This window comes from Nilaparvata lugens, chromosome 8, assembly GCF_014356525.2.
Source record: "Nilaparvata lugens isolate BPH chromosome 8, ASM1435652v1, whole genome shotgun sequence".
Lineage (NCBI taxonomy): Eukaryota > Metazoa > Arthropoda > Insecta > Hemiptera > Delphacidae > Nilaparvata > Nilaparvata lugens.
In genome coordinates this window covers 42985733-43007114 of record NC_052511.1, presented here as the reverse complement: position 1 = coordinate 43007114, position 21382 = coordinate 42985733, and the positions used below count along the sequence as shown (strand labels likewise).

Below are 21382 nucleotides of genomic sequence, written 5' to 3'. Positions count from 1 at the left end.
TAAAAAATAATCTAAATAGTGAATAAATCGTTTAATGTTACCAGTATTTGAGTAACTGAAAATTTCAAAAGAGAGTTGATACTGTATTTAAATTCATGTGCACTTTCCTAGCAAGCTTGAGAAATACTGTAAAAATAAATTTATTGGCCTGTCAATCAAAACTTCCAAGTCTGTTCATAAGAGAGAAGAATCAATCAATCAATCAATCATTTATTTCTTTCCAAAACATACATGAAAATGTACATGAAAAAGTCAAAAACTAAAACTAACTTAAAGCTAAAGAGAAATTAGTATAGAATTCATTTTTTTACAGTAAACTCGTTTATACTGTAGCATGCTAAATCCATCAAATATGCTCTCAGCAATTCCTTAAATTTTGATCTATCAGGCTCATGTCTTATGCAACCTGGGAGACAACCAATAAATTTTATTCCCATGTACGTTGGACTTTGTTTATATTTTTCCTTATTGTGTTTCTTTATTGTAAAATTATTTTTATTTCTTGTGTTGTAATTATGTATATCTACTTGCCGTGGGAATCTAGATTCGTTAGTTTTTATATATAATATTGTCCTATAAATGTACAGGCTGTACACCGTCATGAACTTTAACTTACTGAAGAATGGCTTGCATGATTGCTCTCTATCAAGATTTAGAATTATTCTTATTGCTTCTTTTTATAATAGGAGTATGTTATTTAAGTTTGAGATGCTTGTTCCTCCATATATTTCAATTCCATATGAAATGTGGGAGTGGATCATTGCAAAGTACACTGCTTTTAACGTTTCTAAGTTGGAAATTTTTGCTAGTCGCCTCAGCGCAAAAATTCCTGAGCTTAATTTTTTACATATTTTTTGGATGTGAACGGACCAACTAAGTGTGTTTTCAAGATATAGACCTAGAAATTTAATTTCTTTCTCATTATTTACGGAATTAAGTTGTTTTACCTCTGAATTTCTACAAGTAAAATGGAGGAACTTTGTTTTTTATCAATAAGTAGCAGATGTCTATGATTTAGGTACTTTTTAGTTAATGATATAGAATTGTTACATTTAATTTCTGTTGTGTTCCAGTCCTTATCAGAAATGCACAGACTTATATCGTCAGCGTATAAGCATAATTTACTATTTTTAACTAAATCGCACATATATTTAGGCAACCCCCCTAAGTAGCACAGAAACAAAAATGGACCTAACACCGATCCTTGTGGTACAGAATAGTTATTACACTTTAAGTTTGATCCAATATTGTACTGATTTTTATTGCTTGTATACTTTATATTTACATACTGTTGCCGTCCTTCTAGATATGACTTGATCCAGCTAAGCTCTTTACCTCTAATTCCGTAATTTTGAAGTTTATTTAATAATAATTTATGATTCACACTGTCAAATGCTTTGGTTAGATCCAGGAATGCTCCTAATCCCTCATCTAAGTTTTCTAAAATGTTTTCTATGAACTCTATCAAAGCAGTAATGGTTGACCTGTTTTTTCTATAGCCATGTTGTTCTTTGTCAATCTCTTATTACAAAAATTATATTTCTTGAAGCTTCGGTGAAAGTGAAAGGGGTCTTCCTCTCCAGTGAAAGGGGTCGAATGCAGCAATTAATAATTCAATTACCTGATTTTCATGATTTATTGGAGAGAATTTTAGAACTCCAGAATCTCGTGGTTTTCAAATTTTATGGAATCAAGAATTTTATTTGACGTAAAACTTTACAAAAAATCAATAAGCATCGTCAAATAATGGAAAAGATTCATAACTCAAATATCGGAAGAAATGAGAACTGATTTTAATTTGTAGCATTCTTGTATAGTATTACTGGAAATTTGTTTTATTGAAATAACTACAAAATAATTGATTAAAAAATGTTGACTTACACAACCACCAGCCAGCATTTCACAGTAGAATGGAAGGTTGCCGTTTTTGTCACTCAACTTATCCCTTACCAAATCATTCACTGTCAACTTGATAGCTTTTTCCGGCGACACTCCCATCAGTTGAGGCACAAGACCACGATATAAACCTGACAAATTCAACCAACTTAAATGTCAAGAAAACAATGAATCTAGAGCGAGATACACTTGAAATTGTCAGCATTGCTTATGATAACATAATTTCTTTCCATTCAAATAAAAATGATAATAGTTGAATTATTCGTTGATGCATTATCCACTGAGATTGGAAATGCAACCCAAATAAAAATTGTACCACACAAACTAAAGCCTCTCAAGCCTTGGATAACTGCAGGATTAATAACGTCAATAAGAAAACGAGATAAAATGCATCAGAAATTAAAAAACAGCCTCAAAACAACTTTCTCAAATCACTATATAAAAACTACAGAAACACATTAAACAACATGATAAAAAAATCGAAGTATGACTACTATAATAATATACTACTCCAAAGCAGAGGCAATTCGAAAAAGACATGGGAGTGTATCAATGATCTATTGAATATAAAACGAGATAAAAAAATACCCAATATAGATCCCGAAGTTCTAAACCACCATTTCACGCATGTAGGTCAATTATATGCTAATAAAATAATAAATAACAGCCCTAGACAACGTACTCATGCCGATTCGTCAATCCCCTCATTCAATTCATTTTATTTGGCTGATACAAACAATGATGAAATAATAGACACAATCAATTCTCTCAGAAGTAACTCTTCTCCTGGAGTAGACAATTTGAGTTCTGCCTGTCTGAAAAAAAAATAGCTTCCTATATTGTAGAGCCTCTTAAAATGATAATAAATAAATTTTTTTTGGTAGGTTATTTTCCTAAACTATTTAAAGTTGCTAAAGTTGTTCCTCTTTATAAATCAGGTGATAAATCAAACCCCTCAAATTATCGCCCAATAAGTTTAATAAATAATTTAGCTAAAATAATGGAGAAAATTATAAAGAAGAGACTAGTAAGTTATTTGAATAAACATAGAATTATCAACAGAAATCAGTATGGATTTAAGAGTGGCATATCAACAGAAGATGCAATATCCGACTTTTTGGAAAGAATAATATTGAAAACTTCAACAGTAAAAAGAAAACTTTAACAACTTTCTTAGACTTGGCAAAAGCTTTTGACACTGTATCCCAGTCAAGATTATTAGAGAAGATGGAACACCTTGGAATCAGAGGCTCACCTCTCAAACTATTCAATAGTTATCTAACTGAACGGTATCAACTACTTACGCTGAATACTTTATCAAGTAATAACAAACTTACTGAATATGGTCTGCCTCAAGGCACTGTTTTATCACCAATACTTTTCCAAATTTATATTAATGATTTTCTTAAAGTTGACATTGGGAACTGCTCAATCGTATCCTTTGCTGATGATACCGCTCTCACTTTCACTGGCAATTCCTGGGAGGACGTGCGCCTTAGCGCAGAAAATGGTCTAAGAGTAGCACAATCTTGGCTCGATGAACATCTGCTTACTTTAAATGCTTCTAAAAGCGTATTCATGACTTTCTCACCCAATGCCCAAACACAACCTCATGAAATAGAAAGTATTAAAATACACCAATTAAACTGCAATTGTCAACAATCAACAAATCACTGCTTTTGTCCTGAAATTCGAAAAAAGGACCGAGTAAAATACCTGGGAATACTGTTGGATCCATATCTGAGATGGAATATTCATATAAACAGCATGTGTTTAAAAATAAAATTTCTAATATATAAATTTCATCAAATTAGAGAACTAAATGTTTAAAAATAAAATTTCTAATATATAAATTTCATCAAATTAGAGAACTAAATAACTTGAAAATAGCCCGATTAATCTACTTCTCTTATGCACAAGCTGTCTTACAATATGGAATAAGAGCTTGGGGTGGAGCCTTGAACACACATTTTGAAAAACTTTTCATAATTCAAAAATATATTATTAAAACAATTCTAGGCAAACCAGACTTTATCCTACAAGCGATCTTTTCAATGAATTCAAAGTACTAACTGTTCGACAGCTGTACATAAAAAATTTGATAATATATATTAAGAAGAATAAAAATAAAATTTCTTCTTCGTGAAAGAAACTTGAATTTAAATTTACGTCCTATTAGAGAAACATTCCATCAAGAGAGGATGGATTTGAATGTATGTAGAAGACAATTCACTTACTTATCACAGAGGATAATAAATCTTGTTCCTACTCATTTTGTTGCCAATACAAGCCGGAGCAAAAAACTAAATTGCGAGATTGAGGAATGGATAAGATCAAATAAAACTGAAGAAAAAATCTTCTAAGCACCAACTGTTTCTTGTTTTTATGTTTTGTTTTTTTTTTATCATAGAATAATAATTATTGTGTTTTACTAACTTTTATCTAATTTAATCTACAAACTTATATTTGTGTGTAAGTTCCACTAATCTTTGTTCTTTTTTGGTTCAATTTCTTAGTTTATATTGAATAAATATATTACTGCAACTTAGGTCTACGCACAGGTTTTACCTTGTAGGCTACTCCTTAAACATAGATGGACATAAAAAAATAATATACTGCAGTTTTGGGATCATTTTATATATTTAATAGTATTTTTCTTGTATTATTTTTATATGTTATAATATTAGATTATTATAATTGTGTATGTTTTTTGAGAAATAAATTTGAATTTGAATTTGAATTTGAGTTAAAAGTTAGTCTCACAATAGAGTGGATGGAAAACGAAATGAAAATACCCATTTTGATATATTTCCCTTAATTGATCTTGATCTGTAACATTTGAACGGTAACAAACTTCATAAAATTTCGGAAGAATTCAAATCCATTATTGTTGTATATCGCTATCAACTTTATAAAATCGATTTTTATTTTCGTGTTTCATGACTTGTAAGGGGATATCACGAACACTGATGACACAATGAATGCCAGAATCCGGGATGGGAATCAAACCCAGGATCGAGCAAGGAAAGCAGACTGAAGTTGTGAGGATTTCAACATCTAGATTACACCAGTTTAACAGATTCATTATCAAATCCTTAAAATGTTCAGGAATACAAAGAATAATAATATCATAGAATAATGTAAAATAATTTGGTGTAGTGTTGTAGTATAGGCTACTCATCAATGTAGTATTGAAAGTTTAGAATAAATGTGACCTACAGGATGAGAGCATTCTACTTGCGAAATAAAATTTTGTAGAATTGAAAATTTGCTGAATTTTATATTCTTGATAGTACAATATTGAGTAGAATGAGATCGAAGTTATCTCTATGGTAAGATAAACCGAAAATTTTATATTATTATAGTTATGTATAAACTCAATATTATCTAATTTCTGTATCATGAATGCTTTGGCACATAGAATAGAATATTATTTTAGATAAATTGCTTTTTTTCTATTTTATGTTTTTATCTTTGTCACTCACCTGTAACTCCTTCGTGGCGAACAACTTTTTTAAAACAATCAAAACTATTCCTATACATCAGTTCTCCAATAAATGAGCCAGTCCTTTGATTTTGCATCCTAGTTTTAACTAAATCGATTGGATATACTGCAGTAGCTCCAGTAGCTAAGAAAAAATGGAAAAAAGTATATAATAATTGACTATATATAAAATAAAATTCACTCAACAAAAGAGCATAGAAATTAAAAATAAGAATACAAGAGTGAATAACTAGTGATAATTCTTCAAATATTCTTGGATATGATCAAAATGAATTAACCAATTGAATGATACAGAAATGAAATGATCAATGATTAAAGCATTGATAATAAATAAAAGCATAGATAATTGGAATTTTCAAACGAAACAATATTATAATATACATTATTCATTTGGAGCTGTCAAATATAGAAAACATCTTTTGAGTAATAATCTCCAGATAATATACTCTACTATTGAGAATACTATACTTAGACATGCTAAGGACAATTACTAAGGCCCGGTTGTACGAAAGACGGTTAAATTTTAACCGTGATTAATTTCACGAGAACCAATCAAAAAAGTACTTATAGAAAAGACGGCTTCTCTGATTGGTTCTCGTGAAATTAATCAAGATTAAAATTTAACCGGTTTTTGTGCAACCGGCACTAAGATTATTATCCTCAATAGTATACCATAGTGCTTTTTCAGGTCATGTTTTATTTACATTTAGGAATAACATTTGATGCAGATATGAGGTTTAAATCACATAATAACTGGCTGACAAATATCATGAGAGCAGCACTGTATAAATGTTCAAAAATATGTTATTATTTTCCTATTACTACTAAAAGAATTATATATTACTCAATGATACAAAGTACACTATTCTATGGGATCACAATTTACTATTTGGCACCAACATATTTAAAACTGCCGTTGCAAAATACCACAAAAAGAATAATAAGAACCCTATTTAATGGTATTGAAAGACAGCTTCTGGGAATTATGACATTCGAGGCTCTTGCTAAGTTTACCGACTTATCTCGTAATTATTTTAATGATAAATACAGAGAAATAAATGAAATTGAATATAGATTAAGACATAGAAACTACAGAGCCCAAAGATTTAATAACGCATATGGGAAAAGAGCCCCTGAATGCAGAATACCATGTCTTCTGAATGCATTACCTCTAGAATTAAGAATATTAGATAGAAAACGTGATGTTCAAACAAAGTTAAAATTATACTATATGAGAATGAATTATTAAAAGTAAAATTAGAATACATTCATCGAGATGCCAAAGAAGGTTATAAAATAATTATACAGTATGAACTTCTTACCTGAAGTTATATTTAACTGATGTTTTTATTAGTCTGAATGAAACGTAAATGTTTTGGCCACCAAACATAGATCCAGTTTATTAGATGTGTTATTGGTTAGTGGAATTGAAGTTGTAAACAAATTAACAAAGAGGAGTCAAGGAAAATAATAGGCTATGAAAGGATCAATGAAGCTGTCTAGGTTATAAAATTTATTGAAATAGTACAAAAGCAAGTTGAAGAAGAACATATTTAATTTAAAATAAAAATATCTTAGTCTCTTTTTTAATGAAAATATTTGGTACAGTTGAATAATGTATATAGAGGATAAGTTTAACATTGTACTTAGTTATTAATAAATAATAAAGTTTAAGGTTGCTTTGGAGGTTAGGACGTTGTGAAAAAAAAAATGCAATGCATTCTAGATCTAGAGGAGCAGTGAATGAATAGTTATTATGGTTACATAGAGTGGTCTAATATCTTCCTGTGATGCAAATTGAAATGGAAAATAAATAATAGTGAAAATCGATATTTATGTGTACATCGATATGAAAAGTTGACTGAACATTCTACTTGGACTCTATTGTGGAAAAATAATAATAATAAGAAATCAATAAGAACTGTTGATATTTATTGATTAAATTTAATTTTTTTTAATCCCTCAAATAGCTTGTAGCTAGAGGGATAATATATCACAAATTGTATATGATTATTTTGTATCTGTTTTGTTTTGAGTTGAATAAATGAAATGAAATGAAAAAAAAATGTATATATTGAATCAGTAAATAGTATATTTCAACAATGGTATTGAATAATAATAGTTGTACTATTTACATACCTCCAGCTAAAGATCCTAGTGTAAACCTATACATAGATTCCATTATTTGTATAACAACTCCTCTGTCTTCCGGTCCCTTTGAAAAGAAATTAACATTTAATAACATCAAAACATATTAATTACACTGCAATGCCAATAAAAATAACGCTAAACTATAGTCTACTAATTTTTCGCAATTTTGTTGGGTAAGGTACGTTAAAACTGTTGCTTTATTTGATTAGAATTGAAGCTTTATTTAATCTAATTCTGCACTTTATCAAATGGGTTTGAACATATCAATTTCATTACATTCCAAGAAATCGTAAAAATATCAAAGTATAAATAATAAAATAAAAAAATTATATGAGTTTGGTTAGATAATTATAATTAAATATAGGTAGGGCCTAAGTGTTAAATTTCAATAAAAATTGTGGAAGAATAAAATATAGCACTCACCGAAACTGCATGATATTCAGTAACTCTGCTTGTGATATGCTTGAAATACTGTTCGGGAGCAATTGATTGTAAATCACTATAAACTATCCGTCTGAAATCAAAGCAAGCTATTGTCACAAAATATATAATCATGTCAAATTAAGCATTAGAATGAGACAACATAGAAGATGAATAAAGTCAAGGAACGGAATCTGATCAACATTATATTAATTTTCATTACAAAAGAAGCCAAACCCAGAAATAATGTTAAATTCAGAAAAAAATAGAAATTGCTTAAAACTGGTTATTTTGAATTGGTATAAGTATATCACGCTGGTACTCAAAGATTGAACTCGCATGAAAAATAATTAAAGTTAAAAAACAAAGATTGGTTGAAAAGTTGAAATTTATTCTAACCATTAAAATATAAAATTCATTTTTTTTAAATTTGAAAGTGATAAATCAAAGTTGTTTCATATTTCCAATTTTTTTCAAAAAATAAGCTCAATTATATTATTGAAATCTACAAATATCTTAGAATTCTAAACTAAAATACAATGTAAATGAGTAAATAAGATTCTAAAATTTCAATTTTCGAGCATGTACAAAAAAATTGGAAAACTGTAAGAAATTTCAACAGAAAATAATTGTTTGCATTGGAATGAAATAAAAATAAATATATATTATCAATCTAAGATGATAAGTGCATAGTGGTAGACAAAATACATTAAAAATACTTGCTAAAGGTGAATCATAGAGGTGGAGCAGTGCAATCATAGATAAGCATAGTGCAGGAGTACAAAACAATTGTGAACTTATTATGATTTGTGTAATTTGGATAGTGGAGATGAAAGTTAAGAGATGAAATTTGAATAATGTGGAAATTCCGTGTTTCATACAACTGAAAAATATTTAGAATGATGTTTCAAGCATGAAAAGAAGGAAACTCCGTAAGTTATTCTAATGTATTAAAAACATTGAAACTATAGTTGCAGAAGAAACACGTTACAATAGATAATGATTGAGATAACAAGCATACAGGATGAGCAGTAGGATAATTGAGTGTAGAGAGTTTGAAAATACAGTAAAATAATTGAATTGAAAGAAAATTAAATGAAAACAATACTAAAAAAATCACCCCATTCTAAGTTGGTGCTCATCATTTCTTGAATTGTGCCTGATTTAATTCAAATCCAAAGCAGCATGACACAAGAAGAATGGACCAATTAAAATCATAATTACACTTCGAAGCCAGCAATCACATTGCTGTTCAAACCAATCAAATTAAACAGAAACACAAGTCAGTAAATTTTAAAACTAGTTACATGTTACTGCATAGAACTGTAATCGTGTATTCAATATTAGTGTTGGTTTTGTGTTTTTTTCTATGACGAGTAACTGAATAATCGACTAGAAGCAACAACATTATTATATTTTACTAGAAAAGTTGAAGCGTCTGCACTTGAGTTCATTGTGGAAAAGATAGATAAAAGCAAAACAGAAAACTTCAAAGTTATCCCAAGAATAACATCTGATAATAGAACTGGAAGATCTAGAAGAAAACCCTCAGTCTAATTGAGGAAATCAATATTGAAAAATAAGACAAACAAAGGATTGATTATAAAATGAGAAGCAAGTTCTCTCAACTAAAACCAACAAAAACTTTAAAAGAAAACTTGATAACAAGAACGTGTATGAGTTATTTGGGAAAAGAGATAATTCCATTCAGTTATTCATTAGCCAATGCACAAATCAAATACATGATTAGAAAAGGACCAACAGGCCTAGCCCAAAACTGACATAATATAGATGAAAAGCAATTTTTTTTTGCTTTGGTTTACAATTAGTAATTTCAAGAACAAGGTCTGTACTGCGAGTATTTATATAAGGGGACATAAAATTGCTTCTTATCAACTTGTTTGACATTAGTAGTAGAGAAATTAAAATACCCGTCAAAAATTGAGTGCACTGAATTTATTTCAATGAATATTAAATTCAATCACAAGTTTAATATCACACCAAACTTGACAAATAATTTATTGGAATGTAAAATGAAAATAATAAATATATGAATGTGATTAATACTACCTATCTATTGAGATATAATCATTTTTTTATTAAAAATAAATCTGTGGTCAAGTGGTAGAGCGGAGATTATTTCACGTCCAACTTCATCAAATAAAAAGTAATTTTATTCTATAATAAATCTTTCTCTAATTTACAGGAAAATTGTAATACCGATAGAAATTTACAGTTCAACAAGATTTATAAATATGTAAATGTATTACAATCAGTAAAATCATCAGTATAGAGCAAATTTTAAAAATAAAGATTTCAAATCACATACTAAAACAAAATCTCTCAATGCCATTTGTAAGACATCGTAGATGAGCTTTGGCTAAATCAAATATTTGTAATACTTTAAACATTGGTGAACGTAGATAATTCAAAGACTTCAAATATTAGTAATGAAATTCCACTGTCCGAACACTGGAAATGGGGTTTGTGTTGAACAAAAGTGATTCATAAGGCTAAAAAAGAAAAATGTTCAGCATGAATGAATGATTTGAATCAGTAAGAAAGAGAACTAACCCTGTCTGATGCAGTAAATGGCACAGTAGGAAGAGAATGTCAACTTCTAGAGGTGTAATTTGAGACATCATCTGTGCTGAATACAGAAACTCCTCTGAAAATAAGCATACAAATGATGCGATTAATATTTCGAGAGGATTGGGAAGGGCAGAAGTTAGTAATTCATCACAGGAGAAGGGAGAGGAAGGAACAGGAAAAGTCAATACTCATTCAAGAAGAGATTGAAGATATTATGTGAAGTTGATAAGGAATATTAAAAGATTTTGGAGAGGAGGGAAATGCAAAAGTCAATACTTAGGGTAGAACATACAGAAGTTATTATAGAATATCAAAAGATTTGGGAAAGGAGGGAACTGCAAAAGTCGATACTTATTCAAGAAAATACAGAAGATATTATGTGAAGTTGATAAAGAATATTCAAAAGATTTGGGAGAGGAGGGAACTGCAAATCAATACCACATTCAAATTGGTTCCAACGTGAGAGAAAAGATGGAAAAGTAAAAGATTTGAAATAAACTATCAGCAACCAACATTTTGATTAATTTAAAGAACAAAATTAACAAGTTGACATAAAATGAATGCAGGGGGGAAGGGATAGGACAAGTGGTATGAACAAGGAAAACCAGGAGAAACAAAAATATACTAATAGCAGAGACTGATCTGCAACAAAGCTGGAGAAGATTTATGATAAGATGTTGAAAGGTCGGAAGGATTATAATCTCAGATTATAATCTTCTATAGTTTCTACAGTCTATTTATGTGCAGTTGTTTTATAAATGTATCAAATAAATTAAGTACCTATATAACCTTTGAAGGCACTTGATTCAATTTTTAACTAGCTTAACAAGGTGAATTAATATGTGTTCAAGACTTACTTAGTATAAAAGGAGAAGGCTCTTGCATTAGATGTATCAGTCATCTTTTAGTTTATCTATCTGTGTTGTAGAACTTGCTGTGCGTTTTTAGTAGTTTACTGGAGAATGATAATGGTGTAACAACATAAACAAGTATATACAATTTATTGTTCTAATGAATTAGTGGTTTTGATAATATCAAGTCGTTTTCATTCAATCTTTCAACTTTATCATGTTCTATTTTACCCTATGTTCTATTTTTAATTTGAATTATAAAATGAGCATATTGAGATGTTTTAGATAGCATTGAAAAAGCAATTCTGGATAATAAACTAATCAACTGAAGCTGCAGAGCATCATGTGATATGATCAAAGCGGAAGAATAGAAAAATTGTTCTGAAAAATATGAATTACCTTTTGTAATTTCTTGATTCCTATGGCCATTAGTAGCATTCAAATAAATTCTCTTAACCAGTTCCATATTATTGAGCAGTGAATTGAAGGCCATAAAATAAGGGAAGCTGACTTTATGCCCTCCTTGAAGTCCCCCTGCAGCCTGTAATTCATTAAAATATCCTCAAATTTAGATCGTAACAATATAATAAGAAGTGTTCTTATTGTTAACTATTTGTCAGGGAGTAATACATAATTAATTAAAATATTCACTCTCTTGTTTAGGCTACTTGTACTTATATAAAAAACAAAGTAGCCTACATTTCTTAATATATATTTCTATTTTTCACAACATGAAAAGTCATTTTTTGAAAGCCGAAACATGTTGTGAACTTGTTTAATGGTGTAACATTAAACATCTTCATGATAACGAGGATAAATATTTTTAATCAATGAAAATATGATTGCAATTTAGAAAGTGAATGTTAACATTCATTCAGGAAGCTATTGGCACCACAATACCAATGAAATGGCCAAAAATATACAATAACAAATTTAAATTGATACAAAAAATATTGAGATAATGATAAACTATAATATAAATAATGATAATTCAATCGGGAAGCTATTGGCATTTCAAAACCAATAAAATGGCAAAAAATATACAATAACAAATTTAAATTGAAACAAAAAATATTGAAATAATGATATAGCATTCTGCAACTTACAGCGACAAGGTTATCTTGAACTTCTTTAGTTAGCAGATGACTTTTCACGTTGACCATCACATCTTGAAAATCAAGTGCCGATATGAATCCTATTCCATCTTTATCGAATTTCCTAAACGCTTCAGTTCCACATTCTTCGTGAAAATCCTAGAAATTAACAGATATTTACAATAATTCAGTTTAGTAGCCCACACAGAAAATAGAATATAATATTTATTATAAAACATAAAATGAAATTTATTAAACTGCGAAAAAATGAATGGGAAACCAAAAAATGTTAAGCAACAATCTAAAAAGATATTAGAAATACGTGTGATACCTCAGACAGTAATAGCTCTAATAGTAGGCAAATCTAGAGACACTGTGGTAATCTAAAATATAATAAAGGAAAGAATTGACTTATACACGTACGGGATAGGAAATTCACGAATGACGCATCATCAAGTCTTACCCACTAGACTGATTAAATTAGAATTTTGCATATAGATACTTTATTTACCGAGGATGGTTAAAGGCCTATTCAAAATTCTTCAAGATTCCAGTAGGTCAAGTTTTCAGTTTGACAAGTTTTTAATTAGACCCTTGCGGAGCACGGGTTATCTGCTGTTTTTTCATAAACAATAGTGGTTATTATCAGACGTCTCAACGTATGTGTTGTATAAGTTGATCAATATAGTATTATTACTGTAATTATACAGTAGCTTGAATGAGAAATATAATAGCATATAACCATATCAAAGCAATAAGATTTTGAAAAATAATACGTTGTTAATGAGTAAAAAGTAATGATAGCGGGTTATTAATTGCTATAGAATTGCGTTTCTTTAATGTAGTCTATAATGAATAAAAATTTATCAATCAAATCAGCCGCCTTCAAATTTAATGTTTTATTACAGTAATTTCCTTATCAACAAATTACCTACACGATTTCATCAACAACAAAATCACCGGGAACAAAACCAAGAAAATTGATGAATGGATTCACTTTGATTACGGAATATGACATTTTAATAACACATTTCTGATCACCACATTGTAATTACTTTATATTGTAGAATTGTATTGTTTTTATGCTTGACATTTTTGTATAATATATATGACGTTGACCATGCATTTGTCAATTAAATGTCTTATAAATAAATTTCTATTTCTATCGTATTTTTCATCCTTAGGACTATTTTTAAACAAAATGAGAGAAACTTTCAAGTTTATCTAGAATTTCCTCACACTTGGAATTATCTATTTTATTCTTCAGTACTGTATGTAAATATTCTGCTATTATTTTATAACTATTTATCAACTACTATCGGCAAGTGCACCAGTACTATCTTATGCTAGGCGAGCCAGAATGAATAGATCATACTTGATCATTTTGTACTAGATCACTCTTGTATTTACATTTGACATATTGCAAATTGTTGTATTTTTAGCTAAAGAAGATGCCCACATGAGCTCTAGGCTTGTGCGTAGGTAATGAGGCAGATGATAATGAGAAATGAATTGACCTACAGTTTTAGGTGGGTTCATCAACCACCGGGAAGAGATTTAATAACTCATGAATCATATTCAGAGAAGTTGGCTAAAGCGGTCAACCTTTTTTCTCATTTGTACATTATTATTCCATATTTTACGTTATATTGAGATATGATTAAGCACTGATAAGTTCATGAATTTATTTAGACTTCAATGCATGTTGTCTACTTAATTGTAATTTGATGGCAAATAATTTGAATTTGGGTCTGCAATAAGGATGATGCAGTACAAACTTCACAAAGCGTTGATAAGTACAACATACAGTAGAATAATGTTGCTAAAACAAAATAACATAGTTACTCACATGGAGAAACTGGCTGAATTCGGCATAGTTTATGACACGTTTCTTCTCCTTGCCAAAATACAACTCCATGAATGGGCTGTCCATGTTGAAAGGCATTCGCTGATACAATTCCGTTTTTGAAATCACCTCAACGAATTCCTCTGCAAAATTAGGAGACAGAATTCGTTAGCCAACTATTGAAATAATTTAAATTAGTAATGAGTAACAGTCAATTTGAATGACTAGCTTAGATAAGTGGAGTAATTAATTAGAAATGAAGAAGAAACACATGCGAAGGAAGAAGTAACTGATGAAGTAAGGTATTGAGTGACAGTAAATTTGAATGACTAGCTTAAATAAGTGGAGTAATTAATTAGAAATGAAGAAGAAACACATGTGAAGGAAGAAGTAACTGATGAAGTAAGGTATTGAGTGACAGTAAATTTGAATTTTGCATATAGATACTTTATTTACCGAGGATGGTTAAAGGCCTATTCAAAATTCTTCAAGATTCCAGTAGGTCAAGTTTTCAGTTTGACAAGTTTTTAATTAGACCCTTGCGGAGCACGGGTTATCTGCTGTTTTTTCATAAACAATAGTGGTTATTATCAGACGTCTCAACGTATGTGTTGTATAAGTTGATCAATATAGTATTATTACTGTAATTATACAGTAGCTTGAATGAGAAATATAATAGCATATAACCATATCAAAGCAATAAGATTTTGAAAAATAATACGTTGTTAATGAGTAAAAAGTAATGATAGCGGGTTATTAATTGCTATAGAATTGCGTTTCTTTAATGTAGTCTATAATGAATAAAAATTTATCAATCAAATCAGCCGCCTTCAAATTTAATGTTTTATTACAGTAATTTCCTTATCAACAAATTACCTACCGATTTCATCAACAACAAAATCACCGGGAACAAAACCAAGAAAATTGATGAATGGATTCACTTTGATTACGGAATATGACATTTTAATAACACATTTCTGATCACCACATTGTAATTACTTTATATTGTAGAATTGTATTGTTTTTATGCTTGACATTTTTGTATAATATATATGACGTTGACCATGCATTTGTCAATTAAATGTCTTATAAATAAATTTCTATTTCTATCTTATTTTTCATTCTTAGGTCTATTTTCAAACAAAATCAGCGAAACTTTCAAGTTTATCTAGAATTTCCTCACACTTGGAATTATCTATTTTATTCTTCAGTACTGTATGTAAATATTCTGCTATTATTTTATAACTATTTATCAACTACTATCGGCAAGTGCACCAGTACTATCTTATGCTAGGCGAGCCAGAATGAATAGATCATACTTGATCATTTTGTACTAGATCACTCTTGTATTTACATTTGACATATTGCAAATTGTTGTATTTTTAGCTAAAGAAGATGCCCACATGAGCTCTAGGCTTGTGCGTAGGTAATGAGGCGGATGATAATGAGAAATGAATTGACCTACAGTTTTAGGTGGGTTCATCAACCACCGGGAAGAGATTTTATAACTCATGAATCATATTCAGAGAAGTTGGCTAAAGCGGTCAACCTTTTTTCTCTTTTGTACATATTTTTTTCATATTTGTACATTATTATTCCATATTTTACGTTATATTGAGATATGATTAAGCACTGATAAGTTCATGAATTTATTTAGACTTCAATGCATGTTGTCTACTTAATTGTAATTTGATGGCAAATAATTTGAATTTGGGTCTGCAATAAGGATGATGCAGTACAAACTTCACAAAGCGTTGATAAGTACAATATACAGTAGAATAATGTTGCTAAAACAAAATAACATAGTTACTCACATGGAGAAACTGGCTGAATTCGGCATAGTTTATGACACGTTTCTTCTCCTTGCCAAAGTACAACTCCATAAATGGGCTGTCCATGTTGAAAGGCATTCGCTGATACAATTCCGTTTTCGAAATCACCTCAACGAATTCCTCTGCAAAATTAGAGGACAGAATTCGTTAGCCAACTATTGAAATAATGCAAATTAGTAACAGTCAATTTCAATGACTAGCTTAGATAAGTGGAGTAATAATTAGAAATGAAGAAGAAAACATGTGAAGGAAGAAGTAACTGATGAAGTAAGGTATTGAGTGACAGTAAATTTGAATGACTAGCTTAAATAAGTGGAGTAATTAATTAGAAATGAAGAAGAAGAAACACATGTGAAGGAAGAAGTAACTGATGAAGTAAGGTATTGAGTGACAGTAAATTTGAATGACTAGCTTAGATAAGTGGAGTAATTAATAGAAATGAAGAAGAACACATGTGAAGGAAGAAGTAACTGATGAGTAAGGTATTGAGTGACAGTAAATTTGAATGACTAGCTTAGATAAGTGGAGTAATTAATTAGAATGAAGAAGAAACACATGTGAAGGAAGAAGTAACTGATGAAGTAAGGTATTGAGTGACAGTAATTTGAATGACTAGCTTAGATAAGTGGAGTAATTAATTAGAAATGAAGAAGAAACACATGTGAAGAAGAAGTAACTGATGAAGTAAGGTATTGAGTGACAGTAAATTTGAATGACTAGCTTAGATAAGTGGAGTAATTAATTAGAATGAAGAAGAAACACATGTGAAGGAAGAAGTAACTGATGAAGTAAGGTATTGAGTGACAGTAAATTTGAATGACTAGCTTAGATAAGTGGAGTAATTAATTAGAAATGAAGAAGAAACACATGTGAAGGAAGAAGTAACTGATGAAGTAAGGTATTGAGTGACAGTAAATTTGAATGACTAGCTTAGATAAGTGGAGTAATTAATTAGAAATGAAGAAGAAACACATGTGAAGGAAGAAGTAACTGATGAAGTAAGGTATTGAGTGACAGTAAATTTGAATGACTAGCTTAGATAAGTGGAGTAAATAATTTGAAATGAAGGAAGAAAAACATGTGAAGGAAGAAGTAACTGTGATTTTTCAAAACAGCTGAAGATTTATCTCTAGCATCTTGAGCGTTATGGAAACCTTGGTAACAAATTTTACAGAATTCAAATTTCTAAAATCGTGATAATCCTTGTTCCTTGAATAGAGGAACATCTGTGATGGATTTGACCATTATTATGTAAAAATGGAAGTTCTCATTAAAATAACGTTGTTGAAATTTAAAAGCAGCAATATTTAGTAAAGATTTTTGAAATCTTCTCACTTATGTGTCACAAAAGCAGTTTCTAAACGTCAAGGTCTAATAATTAGTTGGGTTGACTTTGTCTTCGAGGTTTAAAAATCATCGATTCAAGTTATACTAACTGTTAAAACAAATTTAGGGGACAAATCTCTTCAGCTGAGACATGTATCTTTCCAGACCCAGAGACAAACTCGTTCGCTGATAATAGTACCCATAATTGAATAATTCCCATTATGGAATAAGAGGAGTCGCATGGAATCTTTTCAAGAGCTACCTATCAAACCGAACACAATGTGTCAGAGTCAATGGATGTATAAGCAACAAGCTGACTGTAAAGTTTGGAGTGCCACAAGGAACAGTACTAGGACCAATTCTTTTCCTTCTCTACATAAATCCATTATGCAACATGGTAATAAATGGATCAATCACCACCTTTGCAGATGATACTGTTATATTGTTCTCTGAACCGACCTGGGAGATGACCTGGAGAGAAGCCGAGACTGGACTTCAGAGGGTGTCTCGTTGGTTGGCTGAAAATCTGCTAACATTGAACCATGAGAAAACCTTCTTTCTGACCTTTTCGGTGACTCAACATGGACAGCCAACAGGAGATGAGATAGTAATCAAGAATCAATGGAATAACACTTCATACACAGTTCACAGGAAACAGACACAGAAATACCTGGGAGTTACTATGGACTCTTTTCTGCGCTGGGATCATCATCTCAATGAATTATGCGGGAGACTGAGGAAGACCATCTACAGATTCAGGATTCTGAGGACACTGTCTAAGGGTTGTCTACTTCTCTCTAGCACAGTCCCTCATGCTGTATGGGATTGTGGGATGGGGAGGTGCAAGCTTCTTGCACATTGAACCGCTCCTCAGGGTGCAGAAGCTGATCATGAGGGTCATCAACCAGAAGCCTCCACGCTATTCATCAGACCAGCTATTCAATGAGTTTGACGTGATGGATGCAAGACAGCTTTACTCCAAGGAGATACTATGCAGATTACACAAGAACCCAACAACATTTCAAACTAGAAACCACAACCACAACACCAGATACAGGAATCTTCTCATCACCAGTGTTGCAAGGAAGGCACTATACCAGAGACATTTTAATCATTTAGCACCAAAATTATATAATCTACTTCCTGCAAACTTTAAACAGATTAATCTTCCTAGAAAGTTCAAAGCAATAGTACACAATTGGTTAATGAGCAAAGGAAGACAGAACATAGAAAACATTATTTCAAATAACAACTAACCACCTAATGACTTACTAAACACTAACTAATTGATAATACACACAAAAAACTAACAAAACCTACTCTAGAACATGGTACGCCATAGTGGAGTAGGTCAATTTCCACACAGAAAAACTAAACAAGTAGAGAACACATTATAAGAACCTTTTGTAACTAACTATTGTATGTAATATTGTAATTTATCTAATATTTTGTAATTGATGTTGTAGTTTTAGTTTTTTGGGAAATAAACATTTATTATTTATTTATTTTATTTATTTAATTATAACTACTGTTCTTCACATTTTAAGAAAAATTCCAACTTTCAAATTATTGAACCATACAATAATATAATATTTATTGTTGAGGATATTTTAGTAGTTTATAGATTTTTAAAGTAAGATATTTTCATAAAACCACCCATTTCTATCACTTTTTTCATTAGAAAATAGAAAATTTCTCTCTTCAATCAATATGAAACGAGTAAATTGGTAAATAATGAAATAATGGAGTGTTCTACTCACTATGTCCGATCATCCCGTTGCCATTGAGGTCGAACAGCTGAAACGCTGTCTTGTAAAGTGCATCTGGTACACACAGAAGGCCTTCAAACGCCTGGAATTCAGCGAACGATATAAGTCTGCAAATCACAACAAAATGCATTTTTTTAACAACAGATCATCATGAATGTGTTGAACAATAATAAAGTTTATAAAAGGAGAGCGACTGTTTCATAATGTAACTCTTCCGATAGTTCTTGAAGATGAAGCTAATATGATTCCTCTGATACCAGGAGGTTGAGTGCTCAATGGTGCTGATTGCCTCCAACATCCTCCACAACAATCTTATAGTGAGGTCCACGTTATAATGGCAGTGTATGATTGACAATACTGTTGCTGTCCTTTTCTATCATACAACAAAACAGATAGCGCTATCTCTCTCTAGCTTTGCAATGTTGTCCGTTTGCCAGAATATTTTATTTCTACTTTTGACAGTGACTGTACAAAAGTAAACAAACAATTCTTAGCCGCCATTTTTTTCTTCATTCTATCAAAATAATTTGGTACACAAGTCGTATAATTGATTTAAAATGTATTTTGAAACAATGAAATAATTTTTAGACATTACCGTATGAGAAACACAAATTAAAATACATTGAAAATACAAAATACAAATGAAATGACATTTTAAAAGTTGATAACTAACCATCCTAGACTTCATCCATGCTTCAGTTAGCCTGCACATATAGGTTAGACCTATTCGTACCGGTATAAATAATATTGAACGGTTATTTCAGAATTATTTCCATTTAAATTACTTATTTTAAATAGGATTTCTATTATTTTTAAAAGAAATTGGAAAAGAATACCTATCAAATAACTTAATTTCTGTTGTTTTGAAAGTCAGATTGGTGTATCACAGCTTTTTAAATTAGCCGCCTTTTCAGGTTTGTATGAAAATAAAAATCTGATCTCAGTTATGAAAGCGAATTTTTAAATAAAATTATTAAAAATATATTGTCTTGATTGATTTGACATTGAATTAATTATTTTATCAAGGAAATGATAATTATTTTTAGATGTGTACACTCAGTGGCAAAATGGAGAGACTTGGCAACGTTTCTCTCCTATCTTTCTTCACTGCCATTATAACGTGGACCTCACTATAGGTCTGTTACTCTTATTATATCTATTGATCAGGAAAAAATAACAGAACGCATAAATATTGGGAAGTATTTAAATCAGTCCTTACACTACTTATAATACTACTCTACTAATACTTCTCCCTAATGATAATCCTATACTTCTAGGTTCTAGTATTTCTTGATACTATTTCTTCAGTAGTTCTTAATTGCCAGATCGTCTTTTAACAATGTAGAATTAATAATTAATTAACAAAATATTTTATCTTAATTATGAAAATTTATTATGAAATTATTGAAAAACATAATTTCTTGTTCAATAAAATATAATTGATTATTTTAAACGAGAATGAACCGTTAATATTACACCAATAAACCTGTATCAGCTACCGTCTATAGAAGGCATTGACAAGACGGAGGATCGGCAACGTTTTTCTCCTATCTTTCTCCACTGCCATTATAACGTGGACCTCACTATAGGTCTGTTACTCTTATTATATCTATTGATCAGGAAAAAATAACAGAACGCATAAATATTGGGAAGTATTTAAATCAGTCCTTATAATACTACTCTACTAATACTTCTCCCTAATGATAATCCTATACTTCTAGGTTCTAGTATTTCTTGATACTATTTCTTCAGTAGTTCTTAATTGCCAGATCGTCTTTTAACAATGTAGAATTAATAATTAATTAACAAAATATTTTATCTTAATTATGAAAATTTATTATGAAATTATTGAAAAACATAATTTCTTGTTCAATAAAATATAATTGATTATTTTAAACGAGAATGAACCGTTAATATTACACCAATAAACCTGTATCAGCTACCGTCTATAGAAGGCATTGACAAGACGGAGGATCGGCAACGTTTTTCTCCTATCTTTCTCCACTGCCATTATAACGTGGACCTCACTATAGAGAGAGGTTAATGCACTTTGAATATACTTTGTATTTGGTGTCTGGTGGCACAGTATACATACAGTAT

General features: G+C 30.3%; 1 protein-coding gene across 1 annotated transcript in view; it reads right to left on the bottom strand.

The window, feature by feature from the left end:
* The window catches only part of LOC111051168 (calcium-binding mitochondrial carrier protein Aralar1), a 39523-nt gene that overhangs the window by 7233 nt on the left and 10908 nt on the right, over positions 1–21382 (bottom strand). Inside the window, 9 exon segments of the mRNA XM_022337601.2 lie at positions 1882–2027; positions 5382–5525; positions 7541–7616; positions 7976–8066; positions 10547–10640; positions 11815–11956; positions 12522–12668; positions 16170–16309; positions 19274–19389. Coding sequence (XP_022193293.2) covers positions 1882–2027; positions 5382–5525; positions 7541–7616; positions 7976–8066; positions 10547–10640; positions 11815–11956; positions 12522–12668; positions 16170–16309; positions 19274–19389 — 1096 coding nt within the window.